Here is a 15,456-nt window from a genome sequence, read left to right on the forward strand (position 1 = left end):
GCGGCAAAATATAGAGGCGAAATGAGTAGAAAGGCAAACAGAAAACTGCTTCTATTACTCATAATGCTAATTTTGAGCGAATACTACGCATCCTGCGCATCTTAAATCAAGCTAATACTTTGCATCCTGGGCATCTTAAAAATCATGCTTTGCAGACAAAAGACAGTTTATGATTCATTCTGTCAAGACAAAAAGAAGTTTATTATTTCATACTATGCAGCCCATCGACATAGCAGAAGCTAAAAATACATCATAAACAGTCTATAAAGTGTCATGATCAGCAAACTTGACATAATAAAACACATAATTGAAATTTAATGATTCAGCACTGAAATAATATGTGAGGTAGGTCCGGGATGGTTAAAACTTTCAGTCAACCCATGAAATTATTAGTTCAAAATTCAAAAGATTGCCATTTCAGTGAAGACATTCGATAATAAACAAATTTGAAAGTCATGGGTCAGTCAACTTTCTCTCCCTGATAGCTTTTCTGGATGGTTTTTACAATCCATTTATGAAATGCAGGCACACTGGCAAAATACATGTTGCCAATATATTTGTAGTCATTGTATTGATTGCGTTCCCTTTTGGACCTGCTAGTTGTGACTCCGTACAGACATTGAACTTGATTCAACCAATCATCGCTCATTAGGTAGAGAGGAGATCCACTGTCACCCCCACTAGCACAGCTGTTCAGAACTAAACAAGAAATGGAGACTGTTTTGAACCCCCCTCCCCGCGGTTTTATTCCCTCATTTAAATTCTTAAATTTTGTTGTTATATGGCAACATATCAGGTGGTCCACATGGCCAATAAGTAAGGTGGGTGAGGGGGGGGGCAGAATAGATCAAAAGAAATGTTAACATTTAAAAGATCTGGTCATAGAAGTGAATATTCTGCACATTGATTGAAATCCCTCGTGTGTCAAAATTGATGCATCGTCGATGCATAATCGGATGTCTTCCCCCCCCCCACCCCGAGCTTAGGGGGATTATAACTTTTACACCCCTAGGTTCACGTCCATAAATTCCAAATTGTCAATGGGGGTATAAAAACGCTGCAGGGGGGGCAGAATAGATCCATATCTTGATATTTGATTTGATCACGTCTTTGCAGCATCAGGTCGCGATCACTTCCACTTAAGAAGGAAGAATTTTGCTTCCTTAAATGGAAACAATTCAATACCCCTGCCATTGAATTGTTTTATTACACAGACACATCTTGTAACCTCTAATAAAAACGGGTCACACAAATTTCCGTGAAGTTATTTGAGGTAACAATTTTTGCCTTCAAGCTAGGAAAAGTTTCGCAAGCACATTAAAAGAACAGTTCCCGGGTTCCTTTGATTTCATACAAGGATCATTTATGATTTCATGATTTCTTTGTACGATCCTACTATGAAACCAAAGAAATCATATATGATCCTTGAATGATTACTAAGAAACCATGTATGATATTTGTAAGACTCCTAAGAAATCATACATATCATATTTGACATAGTATTGCTACTAAGAATCATGTATGACCTAGTATGGTTACTAAGAATCATATATGTCCTAGTATGGTTACTAAGAATCATATATGACCTAGTATGGTTACTAAGAATCATATATGACATAGTATTGCTACTAAGAATCATGTATGACCTAGTATGGTAACTAAGAATCATATATGACCTAGTATGGTTACTAAGAATCATATATGACCTAGTATGTTTACTAAGAATCATGTATGACCTAGTATGATTACTAAGAATCATTTAGGACCTAAGCTATGGTTACTAAGAATCATATATGACCTAGTATGGTTACTAAGAATCATATATGACCTAGTATGGTTACTAAGAATCAAATATGACCTAAGCTATGGTTACTAAGAATCAAATATGACCTAAGCTATGGTTACTAAGAATCATATATGACCTAAGCTATGGTTACTAAGGCTCATATATGACCTAAGCTATGGTTACTAAGAATCATATATGACCTAAGCTATGGTTACTAAGAATCATATATGACCTAGTATGGTTACTAAGAATCATATTTGACCTAGTATGGTTACCAAGAATCATATATGACCTAGTATGGTTACTAAGAATCATATAGGAACTAGTATGGTTACTAAGAATCATATATGAAATAGTATGGTTACTAAGAATCATATATGACCTAAGCTATGGTTACTAAGAATCATATATGACCTAAGCTATGGTTACTAAGAATCATATATGACCTAAGCTATGGTTACTAAGAATCATATATGACCTAAGCTATGGTTACTAAGAATCATATATGACCTAAGCTATGTTTACTAAGAATCATTTATGACCTAAGCTATGGTTACTAAGAATCATATATGACCTAAGCTATGGTTACTAAGAATCATATATGTCCTAGTATGGTTACTAAGAATCATATATGACCTAGTATGGTTACTAAGAATCATATATGACCTAGTATGGTTATTAAGAATCATATATGACCTAAGCTATGAATACTAAGAATCATATATGACCTAGTATGGTTACTAAGAATCATATATGACCTAGTATGGTTACTAAGAATCATATATGACCTAGTATGGTTACTAAGAATCATATATGACCTAAGCTATGGTTACTTAGAACCATATATGACCTAGTATGGTTACTAAGAATCATATAGGAACTAGTATGGTTACTAAGAATCATATATGAACTAGTATGGTTACTAAGAATCATATATGACCTAAGCTATGGTTACTAAGAATCATATATGACCTAAGCTATGGTTACTAAGAATCATATATGACCTAAGCTATGGTTACTAAGAATCATATATGACCTAAGCTATGGTTACTAAGAATCATATATGACCTAGTATGGTTACTAAGAATCATATATGACCTAGTATGGTTACTAAGAATCATATATGACCTAGTATGGTTACTAAGATTCATATATGACCTAGTATGTTTACTAAAAATCATATATGACCTAAGCTATGGTTACTTAGAATCACATATGACCTAGTATGGTTACTAAGAATCATATATGAACTAGTATGGTTACTAAGAATCATATGTGACCTAAGCTATGGTTACTAAGAATCATATATGACCTAAGCTATGGTTACTAAGAATCATATATGACCTAAGCTATGGTTACTAAGAATCATATATTACCTAAGCTATGGTTACTAAGAATCATATATGACCTAGTATGGTTACTAAGAATCATATATGACCTAGTATGGTTAACAAGAATCATGACCTAGTATGAAATCAAACAAAGTCCGGGTCTCTCATTTTCTCACCAGTGTTGTGCATGCAGAGAGATCCAGTGAAGAAATGGTCATCGTCAATGTCCAAAATTGTCATCTTGTATTCCCACAGGAACGTTTCTTGCAATACTTCAGGTCTGAAACATCCTTTTTCTCCAACAAACCAAAATCTTATTTTTATCCGGTACTACATTAGCATTAAAGAACAAAACGTCCAGTAAAATGGCGATAAGTCAAATTTCCAATTTTTGCTAGCCGGCATCATTCTACTATGACCGTAAGGACATTTTGATGACCTAGCATGTGGGTTGTGTTTCTTTTGTTGCTAAGTTGATTACAGTGGTGAACGCAAAGTGAGCCATAGTAGAAGTAAGGCGAAAGTTATGTTTAGTTATGTAATCTATCAGAAATATTACATCGTTAAAATCAATTCTGCACATAGTATTATAATAATTTCATAATCTATAAATCGTTCATAACTGAATTTTTTAATTCATGGACACAAAATTGGCACAATCAATGCGGCCAATTCTATTAGCAAGCTCACTTAATCAGAAGAGATTCTTGGGAAAGAGAGGTTTAGGGGACAAAGGATGCACTTCCCAGGTTGAGGTCCTCGTTCAAAATCTTTTTGAAATACCCATCCAGACGACCCTTTTTGCGTATGAAAATACCCAGGCAGACCAATATTGCCTATGATCCAGACATTGCCTCGTTCAAAATTTTGGTGCGTTCATGTGTTCGTTCAAAAACTCTTGTGAAAATTGAATTTTACAGATCATGCAAAGCCGACTTTATGATTTTTCTGATCATCGGCTGTTTGAACTCACGGGAATCTGCCTCTGATTGTTGTGGACCCAATTCCGCACATTCCGAACATGCGACCTCTGGGTGGTTTTCGATTGCACAGAGGAATGACAGCCTGGGGATCTGTAACTGGTGTTTCCAGCCTGATCAAGCCAATATCATACGCTGAATCGTAGCGTATAAATGAACTGAAATTATTATTTTTCTTTTTGCCGGATCATAGTAACATAGCAAATCGGCACTGCATCATGATATGTTACTTTTAACGCAGTTTCGATTTTTTAAAAAAGAACTAAATAACGATCAAGCTGTTTCCTGTTTCATGGGAACAGCAATACTGCAAAATTTGTTATCGCTTGAGAAATGATAATAAATGGCTCAAAATTTTTCTCAATACCACTTGAGCAGAAAAAAATACAATTAAAAGCAATTCCGGACCTAATTTGAACAATTTTTTGGCTGTTTTTTTTGCGTTTCCCAGAATTGTTTTGGACGTTCCAAGACTCTCCAAACCTTGACCAAGACTTACTTGAATTTAGACCTGCAAATCCAAGCGCAAGTCGTTGGTCCATACTTAGTTAGCTGTGTTGGAGAGATGTTTTCAGCAGATAAATTAAATGCTTATACTGCACAAAAATCAATAATTTGTTGAGTTTAGTTTTTGGGAAAAAAGTTATCACACTAATTTTAGTTGAAAAAGAACCAGGCAAGCAATATAATTGAATATATGGTACCTGAATGCGAATTCTTCATGTGGATATTTGTGCCTGACGTTGAAATGCTGTTTTGTTGAATTCTTCTTTGTGTAGTCCCCAACGACTACTTTGATTTCATCAACTAAAAAATAATCTGATGATTATCGTCGATGAGATCAGAAAATTGGTCAACTCAAAATTGTCTCAAGCTTGCTATTTCTTGTGTATGTGTTACGTTAACATTAATCTTTGGAGAACTATATTCAAAATAGACACCTTAACTTTTATCTGCTTTCTTTTTGTGCCATTGAATGATCCAATATTTAAAAAAAAAGCTTCGACATAGATGACGGGGGCAAGCTGACGTACAAGAATACACTGAGCGCAACAGTTAACTTTTTAAAAGAGTGTATAATAAGAGAGTGTTTTTAGAAGAGAGGCGGCTTTTTTTGAAAGTGTTTAACAAGCTGACAATAAAAAGACATTAGAATTTTTTCTAGTGGTATCAAGTTATTAAATCTCTCTCGGGCTATTTTGGCACCGACACTTTATTGTAACGAATACAAAATGAATGTTTTTTTGAAAATCGTGTTCAGCCTTTTCTCGCCAATCGTTGGGATATATATTTTTGAAAAGACAAATTGAACTGCATAAAATTTATTGGGGCATAAAAACGCTTTTGTCGTCATCAATTCTTTTTGGGTTTTGCTTATTTTAAAAACTCCGAGAGCCGTGTTTTTTTTCAAAGCTCCGAGAGCCGTATTTTTTGTGGTCATGCCATAGTTTTGTGCAAAATTTTTAAAAAATGTTAATAACAAAACCTTTGCTATTTTCCACCGTTTTATTTCCGAATTGGGAAATTAGTTGCACAAAAAATTCGACTCAAGGAAAACAGATAGATCTTTTTTTTAATTTAGCCCCCCAAGATTAGATATATCCAAATTTTCAACTTTTGACAAAAAAGAGCCAAGTAATTACAGTTCTATTAAATTTGAACTGTTATGGGATCTAAAAATGCTATTGCGTAATTTGGAGAATTTTTTAACTAAAATATTGATGAGTTTCGAATGTTTGTAAAGAGGAATCCAGGAGCGAGGTCAACAAAAACATTTTTGTGGCTAATATTTTTGTTTGCAGTTCCCAACGGCTAGGGTTTTCACCAACCAATATCTCCCAATAACCTACCCAACCCACCTACCAATATTATAGAGCATTTTATATCAGTCGCAGTATTCGTACTAGTGTTATCCGATAAAAATTTTTAGAAATTTTGAAAAGATTGTTACCTAACTGTCAAAAATTTTGTTAAATGCTGTAGTAAAACACTGCCTACATTTTTTGTTCTTTTTTGGAACAAATCAAAAACAAGCAAAAATTCAAACAATGTTACAAACGATAACCAAAATTAAAGTGCAGTTATGTCTACATCATTATCCGGTTTGATACATACATTGTTATTAAACCTGCTGATTTTAATTATTACTCTCTCATATAACTTCTTCCACCTAAGTCATTATTCCCGAGCAAATATGTATATTTACAATTACGTCAGTTTTGAAACGTTGGTCAAGAATATTTCGTTTCTGGCTTTGAGAACAATTACGTATTAACTATTGCTTTTGGCAAATTCCACAAATACTTAGAGCGGTTAACATCCAAAACAGTTCCATACAAAGCAATCCCAAACAGAACAGTCCCAAGAACCCAGACAATACATTCACAAGTACGCGGAGTTAAACATATGCACACCAACTAACAAGAAAACTCATTTTGTTATTCATATGACTGTATTTCATTCAACCAATATTACGCTGATTAGAAAACAGTTTTTTACCAAATAACCAAATAACGTATTTGGGAAAAATTATTAGTTTCATCCTAATTCACAACATTTAAAATCAAGGCAACCAGAAACTTAACTCAAACAGTATGTTGTTTAATTGTTTGTATAGTATATTTACAATTATTTCGATTTTTATTCGGGTCTATTTTGTCTGCTTTCATTGGACAATTTTGTCTGGGACTGCTTTGTCTGGGATTTTTTTGCAATTTGGGACTATTTTTTTCCGGGACTGTTTTGTCAGGACACGACTTAGAGCACATAATTCTCAAAAATTAAACAAAAATATATGTCAATCCGGAAATTATTCTAACCTTTTCCCTATTGGCTGAGATCTTCCCTATATATTACACCAAATCAATGCTCATGGCTTGCCAAAGCTATTCAGAAATAATACCACGGATTTATTGCATTTTTCCCTAGTTGAGAAGACCGAACAAAAACGACGCAAGAAAAGTTCGGTATGTTCGGTTTTCTACGTAAGAAATTGTCGGCATGTTCGGTTTGTTCGGTATGATCGGTTTCAAATGAAAGAAATTGTCGGTATGTTCGGTCTAGAAAATAAGAAACCTTCGGTATGTTCGGTTTTGCGAGATTCGGTATATTCGGTTCGGAATTTAAGAAAGATTCGGTATGTTCGGTATTTAAACATAAGAAATCGTTGGTATGTTCGGTTTTGGACGCAAAAAATTGTCGGATTTTTCCATTGGGAAAATTGATATTTCTGTTCATAATGCAGTCAAACGTTACGATAGCGTTCTTTTTGCAGGAATTTCAAACGTACGTCTCAAAGAAAAATTCTGGAAATGTGTGCAAAACTCCTGATAATTTTTCTTTAGCTCGTTGGCCAAACTAGTTATGCAAATATAAATTTCTTGATTATTTTTGAATTTTAGAATGTAACATACTTGTTGAAAATTGATGTAAATTTTGTTAAATAATTCACTCTCACTGGGATTGGACATACTTTCTTGTAGTTTACAAGTAAGCTCTTTGACGGTTGGTTACGTTTGAAACAGAACGTGCCGACCGATATTTCTTCCATGTTTATTCGTGGTAGGAAAATTCAAAATATGATAGTTCTTAATGTTTCTCTCAACGATACCGAATCTCCCTTACGTTAAAAAACGACAATACCAAATCTCTCTTACGTTAAAAAACGACGATACCGAATCTCTCTTACGTTTAAAAACGACAATACCGAATCTCTGTTACGTTAAAAAACGACGATACCGAATCTCTCTTACGTTAAAAAACGGCAATACCGAACCTTTCTTATATTAAATACCGAACAAAAACGACAATACCGACGAAAAAATCGTAAGGGCTTCCGTCGTTTTTGGCTAGAAAAAACCGACAATACCGACAATTTCTTACGTTTAAAAACCAAAGATTTCTCAACTAGGGTGTGATTTCAAAAACTGATTTCAAAAACTGATTGTCACATTTTCCGCAACTATCTTTTTACGTGTATTGTTTTCATTATCTACAAGAAATGAACTTAAAAAGTACTTTTTGACATCAGTATTTCATTTCGTTTATAAAAAAAAACATGATAAACATCTTTCGCCTAAACCTTCGACAAAAAACAATTGAATTGTTAGTTATGATAACTCAGCATTTGATTACACATAACTTTATAAGCCCGTTCTGGGAGCCGGATAAAAGGAATTTGGGTTTAATTAGGATGCAGCACTCACTGCGGCGGAGTATTTATGCAACCCCTTTCGTAATCGTGAACAAATTTGAAAACAGGGAAACCTCACCTGGAAAAGGATCAATGCAATGAGCTGCGGTCAGAACCCACAAAGGTGCAATAATAGCCCCGCCGCAGTACAGACCCTCCTCGGGTTTCACAGACACATTTACGAAGAAGGGTCTGGGATCTGTCGCGTTCTGGCCGTTCACAAGAAATATTGTCGTAACTTTATTAAAGTGAGCCTTTAACGATTGTTGTTCTCCATTATCGGGTGAAAGAATAACTGAATTAATTGATTTGATTAAAGATAATGTAACTGAAAATAGTAATGCTGCCATATACTGAATTTTCCGAACCATAATGATGCATAATATCTCGTTTATTCAGTGCTTGTCAATTAATTGATCTTATTGTATTAATAGTTCACAATTAAGTCTATTGTTTACTTTGGCTATCAACTTTGTTCTTTGATTTGCTGTCACTATCGTTTCTCTTCAACTTTAAGGCCAAATTTGACAATTCAAACAAAGGTTTTCTTTGTCGCTGTGAAATCGTGTTTTTTTTAAAAAAAAAACAAAAATAACATCTTTCCCATGCAAGCAAAAAAACTTCCAATTAGTCTTGACCGATGTCATTCGAAGAGTCGGACCCCGACCCTTATCCCAAAAGATCTAGCAGGATTCTTAAAAATGATACACATTTTGCAAGATGTAAGATTTTGCACGCCGCCTATCTTGAAAGAAACGTACACGATCTTGCACGATCGGCGTTGGTATAATAGACTAAAGTGCAAAATGATGCTAATTAGAAATTTTTGGCTCTCAATTTTCTGCTGTCATTTTACTTATCTCGTTTTCCGAAGGATTTTGATTTTTGCCGCTTTACGAAGAGACAAAATACTTGATTTAAACTGAAAGTTAGGCGTGTATTAGGAAGCGATTAACAACAAGAAGGAAAAAAACTGAATCGGCAACTATTTTGGTTTCCCTGGGTTCTGTTCTGTGGTACAAATTTAACGGTAATTGTCTCAGGCAAACTACAATACTTATCATAGACAATTTTGGCCTGTCATTATCTGATGCAACCACTTTCCATTGCCCATTTGAGTCAAGCGCGGCCATTTTTTGATAGATTTATGGCTCAATTTTGACAGACTGGGCACTAAGGTTTTTGCCAGAAAAGCAAAAAAATGTCGTGATTTCAAAATATTTAATGAGATCGGTTTTACAAAAAAAACACTTGATGTCCGAATGCATACATTTACATTAACAATCTTACAATTCGGTAGCATAAAATAGTTATTCATTATTAGCAACTATTTCGATCAGATTACAAAAATAATTTTATCTAGCACGATGTAGACAAGTCATATTCATTTTGATTGTATAAACACCCAGCAACTCAAAAATTTTTAAACTTAAAATCCATCCGTGAAAAATTTGCCCATAGCTATGTGCCCGTTGGCTATTTTAAAAAATTGGCAGTAGGTGAAGAACTTTGTATTTGATTTTAAACTTTTTTGGCAACACTTTTGTCACCACTCACTCTTGCTTTGTAAAAAATTGAGAGAAAAAATTGGAAGAATTTAAAATTCTATTAAACCCAATGGAGGCTACAGTAATTAAACTTCAGTTTTAAAAGAAAGTTTCGTAGCGGTTGTCAATTGCTGGTGAGAATGTATCAAGTGATCTAACCAGTTACAGTCGGCAAGTTTCCTAACTTAAAATCTTTGGGGTTTCTGGACTTGCTTACCTTAGATAAAATTTTCCAAAATTACGATGGATTTTATGGTGTGTCGGAAAGCTTAAAAACTGAGAATGGCAAAATATAAAGTTAAATCCAAATTTCTATGGTACGGTTCCAAAAAATTTATTTGCCTATTGGTCAAAATGTACCTCTTAAAACGGTATTAAGTATCACCCTTATGTCCCACTAGCCCAGCCACTCTCCGACTTGTTACTTGTATTGAGTCTTCTCATGAGCATTCAATGTCTCCACTTTTGTTTTGCAATCACATGAAATGAATTGACAAGATCTGACGCAATTTTTTTTTTCACATTTCTTGCAACAGTTTTTTTTAAAGATGAAAAGCCCCTAGCAAATAATACATCTCCAGCCGGTACAAAATTCCCGTCGCAAAATCTGAATTGCCAGGCAAGTGAATTCTGCTCTAGAAAACCATTATCTTTATTAGTTTTGCTAAGACCCGACCCCGTGAATTAGAAAAAAAAATGAATTTTGGCAAAAAACCAATCTAAGTCATTCGGATCTTGCCTAAATCATAAAATGGCGCCTGCTATGTGAGGATCAATATACTTACGCCCTTTTAAAACGTAGAAAAAAAAGAAATTGGCAATATAGCTCAGAAGAAATAAACAAGACGCTCCAAATTTTTGTATATTTAAAAAAACACCGCCATAATAAGCAGGAAGACCTCAAAAGTTGTTCTTTTTAACCAGTTTGAGATAATTTTCAATAGCTCTTTAGCTTTAATAATATGTATATGTTTGTTTTCTTTTGTTGTGATTGGGAGAGTTTTTGGGCACGGTTTTTACTGAATTATATTTCCTAGTTAGTAACTCCGCTGCAGTCGGTTTCAAGATTGGGCGAGAAAGAAGGGCGGAAACACCACCAGCAAATCAAGAAAAAATCTCAGGCTAAAGTTTTTAAAAAATCATTTTGAGAAACTTCTCCGAGAGTCTTTTGACTAGCTGATCCTAAAATCAGACTAAGTTGCGCTCAAAAGCTTTTCTAATCGGATTAGTCTGCGCTCGTGTCCTGATCATACTTTTTTGAGCTCGAATAGGACACATGATCAAACCATTACCAGACGGAACCAACTAATGATCAGAACAACACCAGTCAGAAATTACTTCTGATAGTATGATGTGTGCGTGAAGGAGGACTCTGATTAGAATATACCTGACAAAGCCAGACCAAAATCACACCATTTTCCAGACTTTTGTATCCTCGAACCAACTTCCGGACACTATAATTCTAGTCTGGAAACACATCGTTTCCGTCGGACTTGGGTCTGGTCAGAGGTCACTTCCGTCTGGCACTTGAACCTGGGCAGTCACGCTCGGATCCCGCAGTTGAGCAAAAAAACTGTAATTCACATCTAAAACCTGCTTTGAAAAATCATTTAGACAGTTATCTCGGTATTGAAAGATTCAACAAATTTTGTGAAGTGTTATCAAATTGAACATATAAAATTGTACTAATAGAAAGAAAGCCAATTTTTCTAGATACCACCACAGTCTAATACAAAAAACGTGTTGTTGTGGGGTGAACCGTGCGATCTAAAATGTGTAGCCAATGTACAAAATTAAAAAAAAACTCATTATGCCCAAAAATTATCGGTGTATATCCCTACCGTTTTCTCCTGCGCCAAAGAGATCCCTATGGGATTTAAAGTCCCCAGGTAAAATTTTTGGTCGAAGCTGTCGTTCGTGTGTTTTTGGACATTTTTGGGTGCACTCTTGCCAAACTTTTGTGATTTCTTAGCTTTTCTTCGGTGTTTATTTTCACAGAGCCCCACATGCCCCCAAAAATGGTTATAAACTAATAAACATAGCCGGTAGAACTCCGGAAAAGACTTAAAGATACTATTGCCAAAAATTCAGTCTGTCGAATTTCTAGTTTCTGATCGCAGTGAGCATCAGAGAAAATAGAAGAAAATACTAATTGATTAAAAACAACCTAGATTTGACAAAAAGTAATTTAAACAAAAAAAAAAACAAATTCAATTTACTTTTCAATTTGTACAAGTACAGATACAAAGGTAAAACAATAGCAAAAAAAACTAGGAAATTTAGAGTAAATTTAACAGTTTTTCTAATCTTTTTGTCAAAATTCAAAAATTCAAAGAGATAAATTGCTTGGTACCAATGAAACTTTATTTATTTAATTTGTAAAAAGAAACTGCCCACGATCATTAAGCTTACATTTACTAACAACTACAAGCAATATATTTACAAGCAATATTACACAATATTAGGCCAGAAATCGCTAAAATAGCCATAAACCGGAAATTAAGTTGAAAAACTTTCTAATTAGCGTTTAAACTCCCTTATGCATTCGAACCGCTATCAAAGCAACCTAACAGTAAAGTTTCAAAAAACAGAAAAAGCGCTTGAAAAGGCCGCACCTGAAAAAAGTTTGCTCGCTTAGCAAAAATTTTTCACACCTACATTACTCGCGCTGTTTCAAAAAAAAGCAGGAACAAAAAAACACTCTTTTTTGCTCGTTCTTCAATTTTGTTCACTGAAACAACTTTTACAAACTTTATACAGTTTCTTGCTCGCTCACTTATTAAAAAAAACAGAAAACCTCAAAGCCTCTTCGAGTCCTAACTAGCCTTATACTCTTGTTGCCATCCTTGCGACATAGAGACTCTTAATTTTTAAATCTTCCTACGAAGATGATTGCCTACGATGAAACACAAGTCATGAACCCCCCCCCCCGGTAGCCAATACCTGTCTAAGTACCATGTTAGGAACGGCTAAAAAGAAAGCTATATGTGATCAAGCATAGTCAGTGTCGGATTCACTTTATGTTCAGCTAACATATGTTTTGAAGCAGTAAAGTTCAGATGGCTCGAAGATCATAAAACTCACCGCTAAAAATCGAAAACGTAATAGATCCCGTAAATTTGTGGTGCTTTGTCCCTTATCTGTTGCTGACAGTTGGTCTAGCGTCTGATTGTGTAATTAATCAGATGTCGGCTGGTTTCCTTGAAGATGGAAGGTGTTCTTTATGTTCGTTTTTGGTTCCCAAATCCTATAATTCGTAATTTTTGAAAACTCGATTTTTTGTTTTTTTTTTCGGTGAACGCTTCTTCCTAATTGTACAAATGTTGGTTTATGACAAAATGTGGTTAATTTATCGAAAAGCTAATAACGAGTTCCTCATTTTGGTTATGTTCTGATTTAGCCGTAATCGATTTTATAAAACAGTCTGGTTCTATCAAGTTTTGATTTCTTGGTTGTCAATTGTGTATTTGTTAATAGATTTTATTTATGATGAGTGTAAGATGAGTCCAAATGACAACTTGATCTGTTCTTGATTTGAACTGATGAGAATTTTGCGATCAACTAATATTCCATAAAGAGTTGTGAAACTAGGGAAGTTTTATTTTTTTTCGAAAAATTCGTTATTAACGATAATTTTTCTTGTTGTTTCAAACAGATAACTCTTCGTTCGTATGCTTTTCGCTTACATTTTGGTTATGAATTGTTGCCGAATTTTTTTAGTTCTTTTAGTGTCGTCGGGATGTGTACTAGCGAACTTCCCGCAGATTATTCTTTCTGTTCATTTCGGGAATTTTGACTTTCCCTTAAGGGTTAGCTGTTCTTCGATAGGTATTTTTTGTTGCCTGTATCTGCGTTCTCTTGAACGCAGATGCAGGCAAGAATAGGCTTTCTATTGATAGGCTGTCTAATTATGTTTTAATTGTTTTGATTCTGGCTTGTTTGTTTATGCGCGTTACCCTAATCTAGATCTGAAATCATTGAAAGACAGACCTCGACCTATATAAGGCATGAAAAAACTGCTGTCATGAATAAATTTTTGGTATTATTGGAATTCTTCTGGACTGTAAGTAATGTCCTCACATCTGGCTGGAATTAAAACAACCGTCTTTGAATTTGGCCTGACAAAAAAACGTTTCCTGTATTTCATTTTTGTGTATGACGAGAATTTGGCAGAACTTTTGAAAAGAATTAGCATCAACTTTAACTGAAGTCCTCAACGGAGTAACTTAATTCAATATTTACCCCCCCCCCCACCAGGAACTAATAGATGTTTTTATAATTCCAGGTCTATACTAAGGTAGGATTGCTCCATTGGTCAACTTATTCACTTTTTTGTTGATTCATCACTGTCTCTTGATGCTGTTGTCTTTTGTTGCGTTAGTTGTTGTGGTTTGGTTTGTTCTCGTTTCTGTTTGCGATTTTATGTTTGCGTTTTGGTCTTTTTCAGGTGGTGATGGTGAGGGTGTTTGTGCCTGAACTAATTGTTTCAGTGAGGAATTATCTCGGTACGTTGTCTCAGTGAGAAAACTCTAAAAATACCATTTCCTTTTCGCGGAGCGGTTTCTTTTGAATAGAAGACTGATTTCTGTAAAGCCACCTATGTTTCTATTTCAATATGTCAAATTTTGGACTGATTCCAAACTCTGTTTTGAAGAAAATGTTAGATTTATAATTTAAAGATGCACAATTACCACACACCTAATTCTCTAACAAATGAAAGCCAAAATCAAACCAAGAAGTTTTCTATTTGAGTCTCATAAAAAATTTCAAGTTCTTTTCCAGATCGCTGAGTTTAAACTGATTTCACCAAATAGAGCTAAGAACTTTTAAAAATTCAAAACCAAGGAAGACTATTATGCCTCTGAAAATAAAGAAATGGTAGAATTAACGGAAAATAATAAAATTGGTTTTAATAGCTGTGGTACTAATCTTGATGCTAGAATTAAACGGTATTTATAGAGCAAGAATAATGGATAAATGAGTTCGAAAATCTTTTTCATTAGCTTTCGTCAGTCCTTTGTAAAAAGTTCTACACTGTATTTTAAGCATTTATCTGATAATGCTTTCAAAAGCAATTGTTCAGTTTCAGCTTTTACTTGTATTCTCGCCATCGTTCTCATTTTTTTACTTAACTTTTTAATGTTACTTTTTCTGCTTAGACAATATTAGTAACAATTTTTAACATTCTTGTTTCAATTTTTTTACACTTCCCTCTCGGACTGAACTGTTCACCCGAATCGTTGTCAAAGTCTTTAAAAAACTTACATCAAGCATAGATTAGACGAATAATCGAATCATTTCTTACTGACAAAACAAATTGTAAATCCTAACTCCGTCTTTTGTCTCTGACGCCGCTTAGTATATCAATTTGAGGGACCAATGGCAACTTGTGGGATGAGAATTATTTTAATTCTTCATTGTTAATTTATGGTTTAACTAGAAAACCAATCAGTGCAACTATGTCACCCACAAATGTATAAGGACTAGTGCGTCCAAAGCTGTCAAATTGATAGTGTTAATCACAATCAGTTGCTCGGTCGAATCTTCATTAATCTTATCGTTGTTCTCTGAAGTCCAAGGGTAACGTATTTTTTGTATTTTCTTGGTAACTGATTCAATC

General features: G+C 34.4%; 1 protein-coding gene across 2 annotated transcripts; it reads right to left on the bottom strand.

The window, feature by feature from the left end:
* Positions 1 to 229: 229 nt before the first annotated feature.
* On the bottom strand, positions 230 to 8,711 carry LOC142348297 (glandular kallikrein, prostatic-like). 2 transcript variants are annotated; one of them, XM_075399594.1, is made up of 5 exons: positions 8,369 to 8,711; positions 4,802 to 4,904; positions 4,091 to 4,255; positions 3,294 to 3,397; positions 230 to 699 (listed from the first exon to the last, which is right to left on the bottom strand). In XM_075399594.1, exons 1-5 carry the CDS (start codon positions 8,658 to 8,660, stop codon positions 461 to 463), a joined length of 903 nt encoding a protein of 300 aa, XP_075255709.1. In that variant the 5' UTR covers positions 8,661 to 8,711; the 3' UTR covers positions 230 to 460. The 2 variants fall into 2 exon arrangements, with proteins under 2 accessions (XP_075255709.1, XP_075255710.1); XM_075399595.1 differs by lacking the exon at positions 4,091 to 4,255.
* Positions 8,712 to 15,456: the final 6,745 nt, after the last annotated feature.

Source organism: Convolutriloba macropyga, chromosome 10, assembly GCF_964194025.1.
Source record: "Convolutriloba macropyga chromosome 10, txConMacr16.3, whole genome shotgun sequence".
NCBI lineage: Eukaryota > Metazoa > Xenacoelomorpha > Acoela > Convolutidae > Convolutriloba > Convolutriloba macropyga.

Coding starts and splice junctions, on each gene's coding strand:
- LOC142348297 (XM_075399594.1), bottom strand. CDS start 8,660: ATGGTTCGGAAAATTCAGTATATGGCAGCATTACTATTTTCAGTTACA. Junction 4,905..8,368: donor TTGCATTGATCCTTTTCCAG/GTGAGGTTTCCC, acceptor ATTATTTTTTAG/TTGATGAAATCAAAGTAGTC. Junction 3,398..4,090: donor ACAATCAGAGGCAGATTCCC/GTGAGTTCAAAC, acceptor AGGATGTTTCAG/ACCTGAAGTATTGCAAGAAA.